The following is a 20,674-nucleotide window of genomic DNA, read 5'->3' as shown; positions in this document are numbered from 1 at the left end:
GAGGCCGTCTGGCACGGGTGGGTTAGTCATCAACTTCGGAACCACGATCATCCTCCTAACGTCGCATGCATTCGATCCTCTCAGCAATGAGGCTGAGAGGCTGCTGAATGGATCTCTTGAGCGGGTCGAGAAACTGTACAGCCTGTCCGACTTGTGCTACAGGGGAAACATGAGCCATGACCTCACGGGTTCCCCATGGTCGCGCTTCACTTCACTGGTGGCCCCGATCTAGGACTAGATGTGGAGAACTTTTTTCATGATAATGGACCAGGTGAATTCTGCATGGCTGTGAGCCCTTCCAGTTCTGACGTCAAGGAGTTGAGTGTGATTGGAGTGATGGCTCAACAGAGTTGTAACATTGGCTATGACATTGGAGGGAAGAAAATTTTCTTCCAGAGAATTGACCGTGAACTTCTAGAGTAGCACCTGTAAATACATCAATCAATATAATAATATCAACTTATGTGGATAGGATGTATTCATTCTGTTCATTTTATCCCTTCCGAAAGATGAATTTCCTCACAAAACAGGGGATAATACCACTTGACCTCAATATGCATAAGTAAAGGCCCAAGATAAACCAGCATCAGAGATCCATTCAGAGGTCATAGAGACTGTATTTCCCTTTGGTGTAAAGCATAGGGAGGTGGTCAGTTAGTTTAAGAGATTTGAGAGAAGTAACTTTCTCCTAGGACCGACTCTTTAAAGATCATGCCAAGAAAGATCAAAAGAGCCTACGACATTATACTTTAGAGTCGGCATTTGACTGACAAGGTATGTCTTGAAGCCAATTAATGACTTCATGTTGAGGCAATTTGGTATGGTAGATATACCACAATGACCTCATTTGATTTCGATGGTTGACTTGATTCTCGTAACGCATATATGGTACGCTTCCGTTTTTGTTGTTATTACTTTCTGGATTATGGTCTAGGTTCTTGAAATTATTATGCAGTAAGTGCATCTTAAACGTGGAAAAAGATGATGAAGCTCTCAATCTGAGAAATAAAAACTGAGTTTAAAAGGAGGGGGGTTCACATGAGAAGTTCGTCTTTGAAGAGGGATTTGCCATGACTCACGTCATTCCAAAGAACATTAATGGGAGACTAATTAAATGATTTTTAGCCTTTTCTGTCTGGTCCTTTAGATTATGGTGCCCAGTTAATAATGCTTGGATGTACTGGAAACAAATGAAGCAGTTGACGGCATAGCAATATTAAGGAAAATGAGAAGGGTGATTGATTGCTTATCGAGTCTAAATGTCTCAAACCAGTTCTTAGTAAGTATAGATAAAGAGTTTTTTTTTTTGGCACACCCATGAGACAAAGGTAGCTCTGCTATAAAATAGATAAGCACAGGAAGGAAGTTGTTCCTTCGAAGCCATCTCAACCTATGTCAATGGCCAACTCTAAAACGACAATCTCTTGCTGCCCTGGCCTCGGCCTCGGCCTCTTCCTCTTCCTTCTTTCATCAAGTTCGTCCCATCATCCTCGACTACTGTTACTTCCAATACTGCCTCACTGAACCCTCCGCGACTAGCCATTAGACTCATCCACCATGATTCTGTTCCATCTCCCTATTACGACCCGAATATCTCTGCCTACGAGGTAGCTGAACGTGCCATCGAAGGCTTGGCAGCGCGCATTATCTCCTTACACATAAGAATCACTGGTCCAGGCAATGGGATCCATGCCGGTCTCATTGCCGACAACCGGAAAGTCGGGTTCCTCACCAAGGTATTCTTCGGGAAGCCGCCAGTACCGCAAATCGTGCATGTCGACACCGGAAGCCTCCTCTTCTGGATACAGTGCATACCTTGCACACAGTGCTTCAACCAATCCACTCCAGTCTTCGATCCCACCAGATCATCGACGTACTCCAACTTGCCTTGCGACTCGATCGATTGTCAACATTCTCTCGGCAAGTGCGATCGTTACAAAGAATGCACTTACAATTATTCGTACGCCAGAGGAAGCACCATCGGTAACCTCGCCTCCGATATAGTGAGCTTCGACGGAAGTTTGGTGGTTCCGGTTAGAGTGTTCGGGTGCGGCCACATAAACGTTAATAGCACTAGGGATTGGCAGGAGAGCGGCATATTGGGCTTAGGATACGCTCTTTACCCGTCTCTCGTGGTACAATTAGGTTCAAAATTTTCCTACTGCATTGGCGACGTTACCGACCCCAAGTATCCACATAATCAACTGATCCTCGGAGAGGGATCAACAATGGAAGGCGATTCAACGACCCTCGAGACATTTCGGGGTCACTACTATGTGAACCTCCAGGGCATAAGCGTCGGGGAGAAGACGTTAGACATTGACCCGCAATCGTTCAAGCGAAGTCCATCCGGTGAAGGCGGAGTATTAGTCGACACGGGATCAGTACTGACTTGGCTGCAGACGGATGGCTACGTTCCTCTCCAGAACGAAGTCCAGAGCTTGCTCGACAAGCGAGGCCTGAGGAGGGTCATATACGGGCACAACCCGGCGTTGCTGTGTTACGCAGGGACCGCGGAGAGAGAGGTGAGTGATTTTCCGGCTGTGGCGCTTCATTTCGAAGGTGGGGTCAAGCTGAACATGGACGCAAAGAGCTTCTTCTTCCAGAGAAAGCCGGGTTTCTTTTGCATGGCGGTGGCTGAGAGCCAATCGAGTCTCAATGGCCTGTCTCTAATTGGAGCGTTGGCTCAACAACATCACAATTTCGGGTACGACATTGCTGGAGGGAAGATCTTCTTCAAAAGAATTGAATGTCAACTGCTTGCTGAATGACTTATGTATCAAGTCAGTGTTAACAAAAACAATGAGACAATAATTTACGCTCCAGCATCTTTCATGCGTTAGACCAGATCTGGCACGAGTCCCTGAAAGCTATGCAGTGAGCTCTTTTCTATTAAGGTGATGAATCGAACATTACTCAAAGAACATTCATCAAACTCGGGCTAACTCACTTTAATTACAAGATATCTGCACTGCCTTTTAGAAAATCAGTGGCGAACTTTCCCACAAGTAGGACAGTACAATGTCATAACAAATGTACATCGCTTAATTCAACAAGGGAAAAGTTAAAAGCCATCTTCTTCAACATTGAACTAGCATATCAGGGATGAGATCACCATTTATTCAAGCAGTACTTGCATTCATCAAGTAAGGTTCTGTACAGAAAATCAGTTCTGTTCATACCCATTTTTCCAGTCTGTTCAGTGTGAATTTTAAGTTGAACCTGCTTGGGAACATGAGCTTCTTACATAAAGAGGAAGACAGTATTACCTTTTAATCGCCCGCCAAATTCACACGGACATCTTAAACAAGACGAGCTCAAAGCTGCACCAATAATGTCATTAAGCAAAAACTTCTCTTTGTCTCGCATCTATTTTAGCCTCTCCCATGCAAACAATAACCTTACCAACCTTATTCTGCTAAATGAGAAAAATACTACTCATGTCGACAAATCAAGACCATTAGTCCTCTTCTGCATAGGCAACTACTAAAAAGGCGCAACAGTTGACACCAAAACTGTCCCTGAAACATTTAGAGATGGCATCAGTCCGTGCACCCAACACCGGTAGAAATTGTGACAACCGCTGTTGGTGTCACGCGACTGTTGGGACTGTTGCTAAAGCCGTCTCTAGCGAGATGGATTCAGGACAGCGGCCCTGTCCCTCTAACTAGGAAACATCAAATCGAGAATCAAATACAAATGCCAAAAGAGAATGATCCAATCTAACGTACCAAATCTGCCTGCCACCAAGGATCCAATCTGCTTTTGCAGAATAAACCACAAAAGTCGAAGCTAAACAAAGCATAAATTGCAGACAACAGGTCCTCCAATTCGCAGATCATCACCACCAACTAATAAGCAACCGGAAGCTTAGAAAGGACTGAGGCAATCAAAAGGAAGAGTGGTAAACCAAATTCTGTACACTTTACTCATCAAACCATTCACTTGAGGAAAAGAATTGATGAGATATAACAAAACTCGTTACAAGAAAAAAGAACCGCACGTACCAGTAAAGAAGCCAACAATATAGATAAGATTGAAGCAAAGAACGTAGATCGAAATAAGAACTACCCAGTCATGTTTCAATTATTAGGAGTGCCAGAACAAATCATGAGAGAAAAGCAGGAAGAAATTTTCCCCAAGCAAGATCAAATCCGCAATTGGTTTTGGTCGGTCTTTCCAAATTCAATTTTTTTCACACAAGCAACCTCGTGCGCGTATTGGCTGGTTAGAAACACTTAGGAGAGAAAAACAATTAGATCAGTAACTTATTTAATGGAAATTTAATGTGGAATATACTGATTATACGGAGCAGCTAGCATGACCGTCTCTATAGAATGACGGAATTGACGGTCAATGGTCTGTCACAATTTTTTTTTTTTTTTTTTTTGAAACAGGTAAACTTCCCAACTGGTTTCAATTTTTACTCTATATTTCCTTTTTTTTTTTACTTCTAAGTTTCCTCAATGCAAACTCAAATTAAGAAACAAATCATAAGAGAGCCCACAAAATCGTATTCTTTGAATATGAAAAGAGAAAAATAAGTTAGATGTTAAATATAAATAATTACAAGTAAATAAATATTATCACTTACTAAAAAGAAATTCGTTAATGTCATTATATAGATTTATTATATTTATAAGTTGAAAAAAATACTTGAAACATTGGCTTTGCAACTAATTATGACTTATTCAATTACAAAATCTTACAATAATTGGAAGTTCAAACTGTATGAGATAATTATATTTCTTTTTCTTTTTAGTTTATGAAGTTTTTTTTTTTTTTTTGGAACGATATCCACATAATCTTTTCTTTGGCAAGAGAATAATATCCACTATTGTAAAAGTTGCAACTAAACTCTTCATATATTTATTATTGTTTGAATATAATCACTTTGATTTGTTTCTTATTATTTGAATACTATCACTTTGATTTGTTTCTTCATATATCAACCATTTTCAATTTGTTTTCAAAGATTTTATTTCTCAATTTAAGCTTGCAATAAGGAAACATAAAAGTAATAAAAAATGAAATGGAATGAAAAATTGAAACCGGTTGGGTAAGTTTACCAGTTTTCAAAAAAAAAAAAGTGTGGCCGACCATCGGAGAGACGGTCATATCAGCATTTCCCTATGCCAACTCGGCCATAGAAAAAAAGGAAATTGGAGAAAAAGTGTAACCAACTTTCTAAATTTCCTCACTGAGCTTGTTGCTTAAAATTGGGAGATAATCTCATATTTGTGCAACCGAGTGGATGAAGTCCACATGAGCTGTGTATCCACAATCAATGTGGCCGTACCCAATCCTTTACCTAATCAAAATCCATTCATTAATTGCCACGCCAAGAAGTACAATTATATAAGTTACTGATGTGAAAGTTCATTTAAAGAAAATGAGATAATGCTAATGAATACTACTAGGACTGATGGGACCGAGAGGACCTATTCCCATATTCCTTTTCGGGAACCAGACCAACTAGTCTCTGGAACCGGGAACCAAACCAATTGATCGGTCCGGTCCAATAGAACCGGTAAATTTGCTATTTTTGACGAAAAATAAAATGAAAAATTGGAGAAATTGGAATGAATTAGGGTAAATTTCTTAAGAAATTTTTAAAAATATTATATAAAAATATATATATATATATGTATATATAAATTTAACCAATCCGGTCCGATCAGTCTGGTCGGTCCGATTCTCACCTTAGAACGGGGAACTAGACCAACCGGTCACCGGTTCCAAAAGTGGGAATCGGAAATTGAACCACCCTCTTTGGGAAACCCCCAAAATTGACTGGTCCGGTCCGGTCCGGCAGTTCCGGGTTCGGACGGTTCTCATTGCGCACCCCTAAATGCAACAATGACATTATATTATTTCTTTTGTAATATGCATTATCAATATCCTGACGTCATACGCGTCTAGACATCTGCGGTTAAACGTTGGGGACTAGCCATCAAAGCTTATCCGCCATGATTCTATTCGATCTCCATATTACAATTCAAACACCACAATCTCCAAGCAAGCTAAAATGTGCCCATTAACGGTTCACTCGCTCGCAACCGCTCCCTCAGCAAAATAATCGCTACTCCAAATGATAACAATGTTCTTGCCGATCTCGTCGCGACCGACAATGCACATGGGTTCCTCGTCAAGGTATCCATTGGTACGTCGTTGGTCCCCACACTAAGCTTGCACATTCTATTTTCATAATTTGCTAATGCTTCAAATTTACTAACTTTCATATGCAATTACAAACCTGAAATAAATTGATCTCCGTAAGTAGCTCAATTGAAGATCGGTGACCCAAAACTATTTAGCATTTTAATCAAACAAAAGTAGTTTTCGGAAAGCATGTCTCCCCTGTTAACCCAGCAAAGACAATCAAATTTCACCATTGGAGCTCAGCTTCTCAAAACCGGATAGAAGGTGAAATTTTTTTGTTCAAGGCATCCATCCTAACTAGGAAACATCATATCAAGGATCAAGTACAGATACCGAAAGAGAATGATCCGATCTGCCGTAGCAAATCTGTCAGCTACCAAACATCCAATCTGTTTGTGCAGAATAAACTACAAAACTTTGAAGCTAAACAAAGCATAAATCACAGGAGAAAAGAGTGCCAATATGAAACCCGGAATGAGCTTAGTAAGGACTACTGGCATCAGAAGAAAGAGTGCTGCACTAAATTCTGTACGCTTTACTCATCGAACCATCCAATTGAGCAAGAGAATTCTTAACAAAATATAACAGAACTCGTTTAAAAGATCAAAGAACCGCACGTATCAATAATGAAGCAAAATATACAAACAAGATGGAAGCGAAGAGCGGCGTTCCAGAACACATCATGAATGAAGAGCGAGAAGAAATCTTCCAAAACAAGAAAAAATCTTAACTTGATCTAGGTTAAAATCTTTCAAATGTGTCGCGTGCGTATTTGCTGGTTTGGAGAGAAACCAAACTTTCTAAATTACCTTACTGAGCTAGTTTCTTAAATTATGAATATGAAGATCTTTTATTACTTAATTCGAGAGATAATCTCGTGCAACCGAGAAAACATATCCCGGTGCATGCGTATACCATTAGCTGTGCCTCCACAATGAATGTTGCAATATACAACTTCAACATTTATGGATTTGGCCCCCAAAAAAAAAAAAAAAAAAAAAAAAAAAGAATCCATGCACCAATTGCAACACCAAGAAGTACAGTTATATAAGAGAAGGAAGTGTTCATCAAAATCATATGAAGAAATTGAGATTCTGCTAATGGCTACTGCAATGACAGCAGCTTATTTATTTTTCCTTCTAGTCTACATTATCGATATCTTTTCGTCGTACCCAGCTAATGTCTCTTCATCCATGACCACCCCCATTAAACCATGGAAAATGGCCCTTAAGCTCATCCACCACGATTCTATTCATTCTCCATATTACAATCCCAACGCCACTATTTCTGAGCTAGCTGAACGTGCTATTAATGGTTCGCTCGCCCGCATCCAATACATGAGCAAAATAATTTCTCCTCCAAATGATGAGGACGCTCGTTCCCGTCTTGTCCCGGCCATTAAAGCATACGGGTTCTTCGCCAATATATCCATCGGTACGCCGCCAGTCCCACAACTCTTGATGATCGACACGGCAAGCAACCTCCTTTGGTTTCAGTGCCTTCCCTGCACTACTTGCTTCAAACAATCTCTTCCTCTTTTCGATCCAGCCAAATCGTCAACATACTCCAATATTCGTTGCGGTTCCCCGCTTGTAAAAATTCCAGGGGCAGCTGTGATCCTAAGAACGAGTATTGCAATTTCAAGAAATCGTATCTTGATGGGACCTCCACAGCCAGTAACCTCGCCTCTGAACAAGCGACCTTTGAGACATCCGACGAGGGCACGGTAAAGGTACCGATTGAGGTGCTCGGATGCAGCCACGTGAGTACACTCCCCGTGGATGGACAAGAAAGCGGGATATTAGGACTAAGCTATGGTGCTGGTAATTTGCCAACTCTGGTCAAACAATTAGGATCCAAGTTTTCCTATTGCATCGGCAACATATACGACCCCCATTATCAGTACAATCAACTCATCTTGGGAGACGGGGCGATCCTGGAAGGCGATTCTACGACCCTGCAGACCGATAAGGGTTTCTACTTTCTGGACCTCGAAGGCATCAGCGTCGGAGAGAAGAAGCTGCCGATCGACCCCTCAACATTCAAAAGAAGGGCTCTCGGCGAGGGAGGAGTGATTATAGACTCGGGAGCCACCTTCACGTTCTTGAAGGAAGAGGGGTACGTTCCACTCCGAAACGAGGTCGAGAGTTTGATGGCCGGAATTCTGAATAGGGCGGCGAGTCTTCCGAAGTTCTTGTGCTACACGGGGAGCATGGAGAGAGACTTGACCGGATTCCCGGTGGTCACCTTGCTTTTCTCAGGCGGCGCGCAGCTCAGCTTAGACACCAACAGCATGTTCTTCCAATTAACGACAAACGTCTTGTGCATGACCATCCTTTCGGTAACTCCCGCAATGAAGGGCGTATCCACGATTGGAGTGCTGGCGCAGCAGTCCTATAATGTAGGGTACGACATCAAACAGGGCAAGATTTTCTTCCAGAGGATTGATTGTAGTGTTCTCGAATCAATTGTATGATACAATGCGGATTTATTCCGCGTTGTCTCGAGTAAAAGTAAATGAGAAAGAAATAGTTGCTTTGGCGTTCGAATAACAAGTCAATTGATGCGTGCGAAGAGAGCCATTTCTCCAAAGGAGGAGGTCACTGACAGAATCGGTTCCTCTCTTCCCGTTCCCCTCTCATCTTGCCGTCTTGATTCCTTCATAATATAGGTGTCTCTGGTCTTCTTCCTTTAGAATCGAGATCAACTCGATTCAGTCGATTGCCTTGTTCTCAGCATTTTCCCGAATTCCCCGTGGCTTCTACACTCCTCTCGGTCGCCTTCAGTCCGCCAACATGCACTACCTGTTGGATATTTTAATAATATTTTGAAATATTTACAATAATAATTTCGGTAAAAGTTATGACCACATTAAAGATCATCATTATTTTTAACAGTCACATAATGGTTTATTAACGGCCATATAACGGCTTTTCAAACGTTTTGTAACATTTAATTTATTTCTCAAATAAATTATTCATTATTTTACAACGGCTTTTTTAACGGTTTTATTTTGTCTGAATATAAAAATAAAATCTCAAAAAATAATCTTAAAATATACACTGAATTATAGAGAAAATATCATTTCTTCATAAAATCTTTCATTCCATTTTTCATTGTTGGATTATATACAACGTTATTTCTATTTGTTACAATATTCAGTACGGAATATAAAAGAATATCTATCGTATCTTGGGAGGATAGCCGTTAAAAGCACAGTTTCATACTTCGAGGAGCGGAATTATTCTTGAGGACGGTGCTTGCCCTTACACGCCTCAAATAAATTTATTTATTCTCATTAGATTTTTTTTAACACTGCCGGTCACTCGCCGCTTCCACAACCGCTTCGGAAGCCTCATTCGGTCTACCCTGTCTTCCGGTCAGTTTGCTCCAAGTGCTCTCTTACTCGTTCCTTTCTCATTCGCTGGCTAAAATTCGGTAACACTTCACTCACCAAACCATTATCTTGAGCAAAATGATTGTTGAGATATAACAAAACTCGTTACAAGAGAATAAAAAATAAATTAAAAAAAAACCGCACGTACCAGTAAAGAAGCCGACAATATCGATAAGATTGAAGAGAAGAACGCAGATCGAAATAAACTACCCAGTCATGTTTCAATTATTACGAGTGCCAGAACAAATCATGAGAGAAACGCGGGAAGAAATCTTCCCCAAGCAATATCAAATCCTTACTTGGTTTTGGTCGATCTTTCCAATTTCAATTTTTTTTCACACAAGCAACCCCGTGCGCGTATTTGCTTGTTAGAAACAATTAGGAGAGAAAAACAATTAGATCAGTAACTTATTTGATGGAGATTATATGTGGAATATATTAATTATGATGGGCCAACTTGGCCATTAAAAAAAAAGGAAATTAGAGAAAAAAAATCAAGGAAACCAACTTTCTAAATTTCCTGACTGAGCTCGTTGCTTAAAAATTATAGGTACGATGAGTTTTCATTGCTCAATTGGGAGATAATCTCCTATTTGTGCAACCGAGAAACATAAATCCAGATGCATTTATCTCGCATGAGATGTGTATCCACAATCAATGTGGCCGCATCCAAACCTTTGCCTAAACAAAATCCATGCATTAATTGCAACGCCGAAAAGTACAATTATATAAGAGAAGGAAGTGTGTATGAAAGTTCATTTGAAGAAAATGAGATTATGCTAATGGCTACTACAATGACATTATCTTATTCCTTTTTTCTATTAATATGCATTATCAATATGCATTCATCATACGCAGCTACACCACCTCAGTTAAACGTCGAAGACCAGCCACCAAAGCTCATCCTCCATAATTCATTTAAATCTCCATATTACAATCTGAATGCCACCATCTCTGAGCAAGCTGAACATGGCCATTAACAGTTCGCTCGCTCGCATCCGCTCCAATGCTGATAATGTTCTTGCCGGTCTCGTCGCAGCCGATAGTGCATATGGTTCCTCATCAAGATATCGATCGGTATGTTGTTGGTCCTGCAACTGGTACAATGCCGAGCGACCTTCGATGGTTTCAACCTCTGCCCTGCACTGCTTGTTTCAAACAATCTCCTCCTCTTTTTGATCCATCAAATCGTCGACGTATTCCAATATTCCTTCTGGTTCCTTGGAGCATGGAGAGAGATTTGATGGGATTACCGGTCATCATCTTGCAATCCTCGGGCAGCACATAACTCAGCTTAGACATTTAACTTCATCTTTTCAATTAACGATGAATGTCATGTGCATGTCTATCCTTCAGTTTTCTCCCCCAACACAATGGCATATCCATAATTGGATTGATGGCACAACAATCCTGTAATATAGAGTATGAAATCACGCAAGACAAGATTTTCTTCCAAAGGACTGACTATGATTTGCTCAAATCATTTTTACGATTACTTGTGATTAAAAAATATCCTACTATACATTATCAATCTATTCCAACATTTTCTTGAGTAAGAATAGAGGGATATGAATGACCTTTTGAGAAAGAAAAAGTTACTTTTGCTACAAGGATAAATGGTGTTCAAATGAGAAGAACTTAACTGATATTTTAAAGTTGTTAGTCTAGTGGTAAAGGAATTACCTATCTTTCACAAGGTCGCAATTTAATTCGCGTCATGAGCTAACCTTTGAACAACCCATATTGCGTCGTCATCTTGCAGCACACCTCGGTATGCAGAAATGTTTTGTGATGGACAAGCTTGCGATGATGAGCTTGCAAGTCTCACACATTCAAGTTACAGGTGTTGCGCAGTAACTATACCTCAAATTGAAAATTCCATGGAGAATGTGGAACCTTCATGGTAAATTGTTGGCAAAAAAATAACCAACGATCTTTTTCCTAAGTATCTCGTTGGCATCAATACCTTTACGAAATCACCAACTTTTTTCAGATTTATAAATCAGCAATTTTCTAAAACAAATTTGCGCATTTCATTTTCATAATTTGCGAAGGCTTCAAATTTACTAACTCCTATATGCAATTACAAACCTAAACTGAGTTGACTTACCAACTTTTGTCAAATTGAATTATTAATTGATTTTTGAGTTACTTGCGAACGATTAATTTATTATAAATATACTACCTTTTTGAGGGAATTATCAACTTTGTTTGCTTTGGATAATCGACTCTTAAATTCATCAACTCTTTTGGAAATTACCCACCTTAATTTGCGTGGTCCACCATCTTTCCATTCAACTACCACCAAATATTAGGTTACCAATTCTCATTAATATATCAATTTTTTATTGCTAACATTTTTTGTCATTTACAAACTTCTATTTGTCTTTCTTAGCAACACCTGAAATCTACCAACTCATTTTACAAATTACCAAAATTAATCGTAGTGGCATGCCAATATTTCTTCAATTAAGTTATTTAGATTTGGGTTGCCAATTCCCATTTGACTTATTTGCCGAGTTTATTTTTCTTTTAATGATCGACTTTTCTAATCTTTTGCCAAACTTCATTATTGTTCTTAAGGTATGAGTTAGATTTACCAAATATTATGTGAACTTATTAACTCTAAAAGTAAATTATCAATTTTTATCTAATTAAGTTATTAACTGGCTCTCATTTACCATGTCTCATTGAATTAATTACCAATGTTTAATGAGTAAGTATACTAAAAGTTCTAAAACTTATCACAAAATGACAATTGACTCCATCCAATTTAGCTAATGGAAAGTGCCGATGTGGCCAATAGAAAATGCCGACGTCCAATTTGTTGAATTGGCACAATTAAGTCTTTCCATTAACTCCGTCCAAAAGTAGGTAAATTTTAACGGATTGGTAAGCACAATAAATAAAAGTTGGTAACTCAAAGAAAAATGTTACTAAATTGGAAGAGTAAATAAACGGTGGTGTCGGTGGGTAAACTAAAACTTGATGGTGAGATAATGGGAGAAAAGCTGGTAATCACACAGCTAAATATTGGCATTTTAAATATGAGTAAATGAATTTTGAGACATTTGTAAAAAAGACAAAAAAATATGGCAAATGATAACAAAATTTGATAAACTTACAAAACAAAATACGTAAGTAGCTCAGTTGAAGATTGGTAACCCAAAACTATTTAGTACTTTAATCGGACAAAAGTCGTTATCGGAAAGCATGTCTCCCCTGTTACCCCACCAAAGACGATCAAATATCACCAATGGAGCTCGGCTTCTCAAAACCGGAAAGAAGGTGAAATTTTTTGCTCGGGGCATCCATCCTAACTAGGACACATCAAATCGAAGATCAAGTACAGATACCGAAATAGAATGATCCGATCTGTCATAGCAAGTCCGTCAGCTACCAAAGATCCAACCCATTCGTGCAGAAATCGCAGACAAAAGAGTGCTAATAAGAAACCCGGAACGAGCCTAGTAAGCACTACTGGCATCAGAAGAACTGTTAACAAATTGGCCAATTGAGCAAGAGAACTGTTAACAAATTGTGACAGAACTCGTATAAAAGTTAAAAGAACCGCACGTTTCAATAGTGAAGCAAAATAGACAGACAATATGGATGCGAAGAGCGGCATTCAATTATTAACAGAGTGCCAGAACACATCATGAATGAGAAGCGAGGAGACATCTTCCAGAACAAGAACAAATCTCAACTCGATTTTGGTTAAATATTTCAAATGTGTCGCGCACGTATTTGCTTGTTTAGGAACAATTTGGAGAGAAACCAAAACTTTCTAAATTACCTCACTGAGCTAGTCTCTTATATTATAATATGAAGATCTTTCATTACTTAATTAGACAGATAATCTCGTATTTGTGCAACTGTGAAAACATATCCCTCGGTGCATGCGTCTCACATGAGCTGTGCATCCACAATGAATGTTGCATTATACAACTTCGACATTTATGGACTTGGCCAAAAAAAAATTCCAGGCATGAATTGCGACACCAAGAAGTACAGTTATATCGAGAAGGTACTGCTCATCAAAATCATATGAAGAAATTGAGATTCTGCTAATGGCTACTACCATGACAGCAGCTCATTTCTTTTTCCTTCTCATCTGCTTTGTCACTATCATTTCGTCATACCTGGCTAATGTCGCTTCGTCCATGACCACCCCCTTTAAACCTCGGAAAATGGCCATCAAGCTCATCCACCACGATTCTATACATTCTCCATATTACAATCCAAGTGCCACCATTTCCGAGCGAGCTGAATTAGCCATTAACAGTTCGCTTACCCGCATCCGCTACTTGAGCAAAATAATTTCTAATCCGAATGATGATGACGCTCGTTCCCATCTTGTCCCGGCCATTAGAGGAACCGGGTTCCTGGCCAGTATATCCATCGGTACGCCACCAGTCCCGCAGCTCTTGCTGATCGACTCGGCAAGCGACCTCCTTTGGTTTCAGTGCCTGCCCTGCACTACTTGCTTCAAACAATCTCCTTCTCTTTTTGATTCCACCAAATCGTCCACATACTCCAATATTCGTTGTAGTTCCCCAGCTTGTTCAAATTCTACGGCCAAGTGCGATCCTAAGAGCGAGTATTGCATTTACAAGAGGACATATCTTGATGGAACCTTCGCAGTTGGTAACCTCGCCTCTGAACAAGCGACCTTTAAGACATCCGACGAGGGCACAGTAAAGGTACCGATTGAGGTGTTCGGATGCAGCCACATAAATAGAGTCCCCGCGGATGGGCAAGAAAGCGGGATATTAGGACTAAGCTATGGCAATGGCGATTTGCCAACTCTGGTTAAGCAATTAGGCTCCAAATTTTCCTACTGCATCGGCAACATAGACGACCCCCAGTATCAGTACAATCAACTCATTTTGGGAGACGGGGCGATCATAGAAGGCGATCCTACGACCCTGCAAACTGACAAGGGTTTCTACTTTGTGGACCTCCAAGGTATAAGCATCGGAGAGAAGAAGCTGCCGATCGACCCCAGGGTATTCCAAAGAGGGGCTTCAGGTGAGGGAGGAGTGATGATAGACTCGGGAACCACCTTCACATTCCTGAAGGAAGAGGGGTATGTTCCGTTGCAGAACGAGGTCGAGAGTTTGATGGCGGGAATTCTGAACAGGGTGAGTCATCCAAGTTTCTTGTGCTACGCAGGGAACGTGGAGATAGACCTGACCGGATTCCCAGTGGTGACCTTGCAATTCTCGGGCAATGCGCAGCTCGTCTTAGACACCAACAGCATGTTTTTCCAGTCGAGTGCGGGTGTCTTGTGCATGGCCATCCTTCCGATAATTCCCGAAATGAATGGTGAATCCATGATCGGAGTGATGGCGCAGCAGTCCTATAATGTAGGGTATGACATCAGACAGGGCAAGATCTTCTTCCAAAGGATTGACTGTAGTGTTCTCGAATCAATTGTATGATCACGTGTGATTAGAAAGAAAAGGTTGCTTTTGTGTTTGAATAACAAGTCAATTGATAAGTGGGAAGAGAGCCATTTCGCCAAGGAAGGAGGAGGTCACTAACAGAATCGGTTCCTCTCTTCCCGTTTCTATCTCATCTAGCCGTCTTAATTCCTTCATATAGATGTCTCTGGTCTTCTTCCACTAGAATCGAGATCAACTCGTTTCAGTCCATAGCATTGTTCTCAGCCTTTTCCTGAATTCCCCGTGGCTTCTACACTTTTCTCGGTCGTCTTCAGTCTGTCAGCAACCACCACCTTTGCTGCCAGTCACTCGCCGCTTCCACGACCACGTTGGAAGCCTCCTGTGTTCTGCCCTGTCTTCCGTTCAGTTTGCTCCAAGTGCTCTCTACTCGTTCCTTTCTCATTCGCCGGCTCAAATTCTGAGCGTTTGTTGTGCTTGATTTGTCTGAGATTATCATCACCTGGTCCTAATCGATGCTCTTGACAGCACCTATTTGCGCATACTCATTCTCAATCTTGTTTGATTTTAGTGTTCCTGCTCCAGCATTCAGCTCACCTTGTGATGTCGTTTGCAATCATGATTCTCTGAATTTGCTCGGATCGATGGCCTGCAGATCACCCCACTTTTAGTTCAGATTATTGTTTAACCGAGAGAACGTTTAATGTCGCAACGTGTTCAACAAAATTCCTGAGTTGCATCAATGAACGTCCGAGTCCAGATTTGCATCATCTTGGGCTTGATCCGAAGTTCTTTTCTGTTTGCCCTCATCAGAAGCAGATTATTTACTTCCGATGTTTATTTGAGACAAGCCTGAATTTGAATATTGCTGAACTTGGCCAAGAAACATCTGAGTGAAATTGGATCCATCCTGATGGGCGTCAACGCTTGTATGCTTCGAATTTGGCCGAGAAGCATTTGTAGCTGATATGTAAATGCTGAGATTTGATGAGATTCTATGTTTGCATGTAAAAAATGGTTTGGTTGTGAGGAAAATAAGACTAAGATTTATGAACGAAATTCACTGATTCACTCACTTGTTGATGAATGTATCTAAAAATTAGCAAGCAATGTAAATAGAACTTAACAAACTATAAGAAAAAGTTGGTAAATTGAAATAAAATCGGCAAACAAACGTTAGCAAGTAATTCAAAAGGAGTACTCAAAACCGGTTTATAAATAAAAGAAAAGTTTGTAAGTTACTCAAATAAACGTGGTAATTCATATGATAGTTGCGAGCTTAAGCCATTAGCAGGAAAGTTAAAGAGAGGTTGGTAAAAGATAAGAGAAGTTATCTAATCGGAGATGTGAGAAAAGTCGCTAATTTAGAATAATTAAATAAAAATCGATAATTAACTCAAACAAGAGCTAATAAAATTAAAAAAGATAGCAATTAAATCGATGAAAAATTGGTAAATCACTTTAATTAAAAATCAATAATTTCTTAGAAGTGATAATAACTTTAACGGATTGGTAAGTAGGATAAATAAAAGACTCAATAAAAGTTACTAAATTAGAGAAGTAAATAAATGGTAGTAAGCAATGCAAATGAAGGTAGGTAACCTACAACTTTATGGTGATCTAATGGGGAAAAAAACCTAATGAGTCACACGACTAAATGTTGGTAAGTTCATATAAGAGTCAATGAATTTTGAGATGTTTCTAAAAAAGACATAAATTATTGCAAAATTCGATATCTATGAGGGTGATAGAAAAGGGCCTTTGCCATTGTTTTTGATAACTCATTGGTCCTTTATCTATGAGGGTTGGTGACGATGATCTCCGAATAGCAGGCTCCTTTCTCTGTGATTTATGCTTTGTTGAGCTTCAAGTTTTGTGGTTTATTCTGCACAAACAGATTTGATGACAGATTGGATCATTCTTTTTCGGTAATTGTACTTGATCCTCGATCATATGTTTCCCAGTTAGGATGGATGCCTTGAACAAAATTTTACCTTCTATTTGGTTTCAAAGTACTAGACTTTTGGGTTACCAATCTTCAATTGAGCTACATACGTATTTTTTATTTTTTTTTTTTATTTTTTCTTCAATTTAGCAAAGGTCCTGTTCCATAAAATAGTCTCGCATTTAATGCAATTAAAATATGGAAAATAGAGCTTACAGACTCATCAGAGTGAAGAATGCGGACTTTTACCAAAGCAAGTTCACATCAAAATTAAAGGTAAGAAGTAGTGACATAGATATAAACTGTGAAATTCAATGGTAACTCTATCGTGCGCTTTCTTATCACTGATATGGTAAGACATTTATTGTTTCTTGTTTAAGTAATATTAAAGGTGATTAGATTAAACTATGGTTGGCGTATTAAATGACATGGATAAGCTACTGCTGTGTGCCATGTCATCTGGAAGGTGTGGAGTTACTAGTTGGCAAGCAAAACAGGGAACAAGCTTCACGAGTGTAGTTAGCTGTTCTGTTCTTCCCTCTTCATTGAATTGCATGGTCCTGAAGGATTCTATCTATGGCATTAGAGTCACTATGCATCATTTCCTCGTCAAAATTTTACCACCATTTTCCAAAATTCAAGCACACAATATTTTCGGACATGCATAGTTTTTATCTTCTTTTTTCTTTCTGATTTTTCTGGGAGCTTTCGTTCTTCATTTGGTTTGTGCAGATAATTACCAAAAAAAAGAGTCCTAAGACTATTGTATGATGTCAATTCAGTCATAATCATTTTAATTTGAATAATTTAGTACTAAATCTTTTAAAGATTTGCCAATATAGTCATTTTAACCAATTTTGGTCGGAAATCATTAACATGGCAATCCAATCAATGTTGATTATTTTAGGTGGTTGGCATTAATGTGAACAATTTTTGTAATTTTTTATTTTCTATTTTTTATTTTTTTAGTTCTTTTATTTTCTTTTCTTTTTTCCTTATTTCACTCCATCAGTTGACAAAACCTTAGCAATGGCTAACAAAGGTTGCTAGTGACCTTGCCGAATCTAATGAGGGCCGCCCTCACTGGCATTTGGCAAGCATCTCAACCCTCATCAATGCTGGCCATTGGCAAGGTCTTGGCTACCGATGAGAAAAATAAAAAAATAAAAGAAAATTTAAAAAATTTAAAAAAAATTGTAAAATTCATCCATATCAGTGACAATCATGTCACATAAAAAGGTTGACGTCCATAACAATGCTTTCTGACCAATATTAGTCACTAGGGTTATATTGGATAAGTGACAAAAGGTTTAAAAATAAATTAGTCATATTGAAAAATTTATAACTGAATTGTATAGTAAGCATTGAACTCTTTTAGTAGTTCAGTTCATATTTGGATGGGCAACTAAGTTAATGGCAATGCAATGAATATCAAGATAAAAAAAATGGGAATAATGCTGGGGTCCTCATTTTTTATAACAATTTGCCACAAATAGATCCAACCATTAAGTGCAACTCCATTATGCACACATATGTAAAGCAAGACCGGCTCTGTCAAGTATCATTTCAACCTCGTTCAAGAAAAGAGGAATTTGCCAAATGGCTCTTAAGCTGACATCGCCCCGCGCTGTCGTCCTTCTGGTATGTGTAATCAGTATCATCTCGTCACCATCCTTAACTAATGGTGCTTCCAAGACCAGCCCCATGAAACCTCCGCGAATGGCCATGGCACTTATCCACCCTCATTCTATTCATTCTCCTTATTACAACCCAAACGCCACTGCTTATGATTTAGTCGAACGTGCCATCGATGGTTCAATTGCTCGCATTCGCTCCTTGAGCAAACTAGTTGCTGCTCCAAATGACTACGCCTTCCGTGGCGGTGTTATTGCAGATAATAAAGGAGTTGCGTTCCTCGTGAAATTATCCGTGGGCACACCACCGGTACCACAGCTCTTAATTATCGACACCGGAAGCAACCTCTTCTGGTTTCAGTGCGACCCCTGCATCTCCTGCTTCCCGCAATCTCTTCCTCGCTTCGATCCTGCCAAATCCTCATCGTATTCCAATATCCTTTGCAACTCCGTTGCATGTAATGTCTCTACACATGAGTGCGATAGCAATAAAGAATATTGTACTTATAATTTTAAATATATTGACGGAGCCAGCACACGTGGTAACCTTGCGACTGAAAACGTGACTTTCGAGACATCTGATGAGGGAACAATGGTAATACCAATTACAAAGATCGGGTGCGGTCATGAGAATAGTGGCAGCATCGATGGGCAACAATCTGGCTTATTAGGGCTAAGTTACAATTATTACTACTCTTTTATTCAACAGGTAGGTTTGAAATTTTCCATCTGCCTAGCCGACGTGCATAACCCGCAGTATCCATATAATCAACTAGTCCTCGGGGATGATGCAGTGCTCGAAGGCAAGTCCACAACCCTCGACCTGTATGGGGGTCACTATTACGTGAACCTCCAAGGCATAAGCGTCGGAGAGACAAGGCTAAAGATCGATCCTGAAGCATTCAAAAGAGCGCCTTCCGGAGAAGGCGGAGTTGTTTTAGACTCAGGAACAGGACTGACATATCTGAAGGGAGATGGGTATGTCCCATTGCAGAATGAAGTTCAAAGATTGCTGGACCCACGCCTACGTCGGGTGAAACAAGGGCGTAAAATAAAGCTCTTGTGCTATGCGGGGACCATGGGGAAGGATCTACAGGGGTTTCCAGTCGTGACGTTTCATTTCGAAAACGGGGCCGAACTAATCCTCGACATCGACAACATGTTCTTCCAAGTAACGCCGGCCATGTTTTGCATGACAGTGGTTCAATCGGATCTCACGCTTCGGGGTTTGTCTCTAATTGGGGTGTTAGCACAACAGTACCATAACATCGGGTATGACATCCAAGGAAAGCAGCTCTTCATTCAAAGGATAGATTGTCGCTATCTGGATCAACAGAGTGCTTTTCCGTGATTTATGCTGTAAACATGAGCTATTATTGAGCAATAATTGATTCTGTATTCGATCTCTCGAGTTAAACTAGAGGAAATGACTTTCTGAGGGAGAAACTTATCTCCCACCACCAAGAAAGAACCATCACTAATTCATTAAGGTTTGGATTAAGACGAAAGTCCCTGTTTGTCCAGTTTTAAATGCAACCCAAATATGGAAAACAGAAATCAATGGTGGTAGCTAATTTCATCAGATAACTAAATGCAACTCTTTACTAAGAGGTCCGCATAAATATTATAGGCAAAAGGTAGTAAGGAGAAGTAGACCTCATAAAAGGCTACCGCAGTATTGTTTGCACGGCCATGTGTCTTATTTTCATTAAAAAGGTACCGTTATTCCTATCTCTCAATGAAAACTACGATAAAGTGCAAGCAATTTGATTAGGTTATAATACTACAATCACCATAACACATTGTATAATCATTAATGAAGTCCTTTCGAGAGCTAGGTCGGTCCAAAATTCAAAAAACCTAGACATGAAAAGCACAAGAGGAATTGTTCTTCTCTCTATCAGATTGAATGCATATCTTTTTATCATTTGACATATTGTGACAACTAATGACCCGTTAATTGATTTCTCCTTTTCCCGTTACGTGATATAGGTGTTCATTTTTCCCCTTAAATTTCAAGAGTAGCTCGAATTATTAAGTGGCCGAGAATGCTCGGTCACCATGTCAAGACAAAAGATGCCGAAGCCCCATGGTCTCCCCTAGGCCGTCGTGATTAACGACTTAATCATCA

The 20,674-nt window shown here is 39.7% G+C and overlaps 3 protein-coding genes across 3 annotated transcripts; all 3 read left to right on the top strand.

Annotated features, from left to right (window-relative positions):
• The first annotated feature begins 7,382 nt into the window (after window positions 1–7,382).
• On the top strand, window positions 7,383–8,638 carry LOC104438739 (aspartic proteinase CDR1). Its single transcript, XM_039308473.1, has 2 exons — window positions 7,383–7,651; window positions 7,768–8,638. Exons 1-2 carry the CDS (start codon window positions 7,383–7,385, stop codon window positions 8,636–8,638), a joined length of 1,140 nt encoding a protein of 379 aa, XP_039164407.1.
• Window positions 8,639–13,749: 5,111 nt separating this feature from the next.
• On the top strand, window positions 13,750–15,003 carry LOC104438738 (probable aspartic protease At2g35615). Its single transcript, XM_010051917.2, has one exon. It carries the CDS (start codon window positions 13,750–13,752, stop codon window positions 15,001–15,003), a length of 1,254 nt encoding a protein of 417 aa, XP_010050219.2.
• Window positions 15,004–18,508: 3,505 nt separating this feature from the next.
• Window positions 18,509–19,894, top strand: LOC104438737 (aspartic proteinase CDR1). Its single transcript, XM_010051916.2, has one exon. It carries the CDS (start codon window positions 18,509–18,511, stop codon window positions 19,892–19,894), a length of 1,386 nt encoding a protein of 461 aa, XP_010050218.2.
• Window positions 19,895–20,674: the final 780 nt, after the last annotated feature.

Source organism: Eucalyptus grandis, chromosome 3 (assembly GCF_016545825.1).
Source record: "Eucalyptus grandis isolate ANBG69807.140 chromosome 3, ASM1654582v1, whole genome shotgun sequence".
NCBI classification, from domain to species: Eukaryota; Viridiplantae; Streptophyta; class Magnoliopsida; order Myrtales; family Myrtaceae; genus Eucalyptus; species Eucalyptus grandis.
This window is presented reverse-complemented; position numbering and strand designations above follow the sequence as displayed.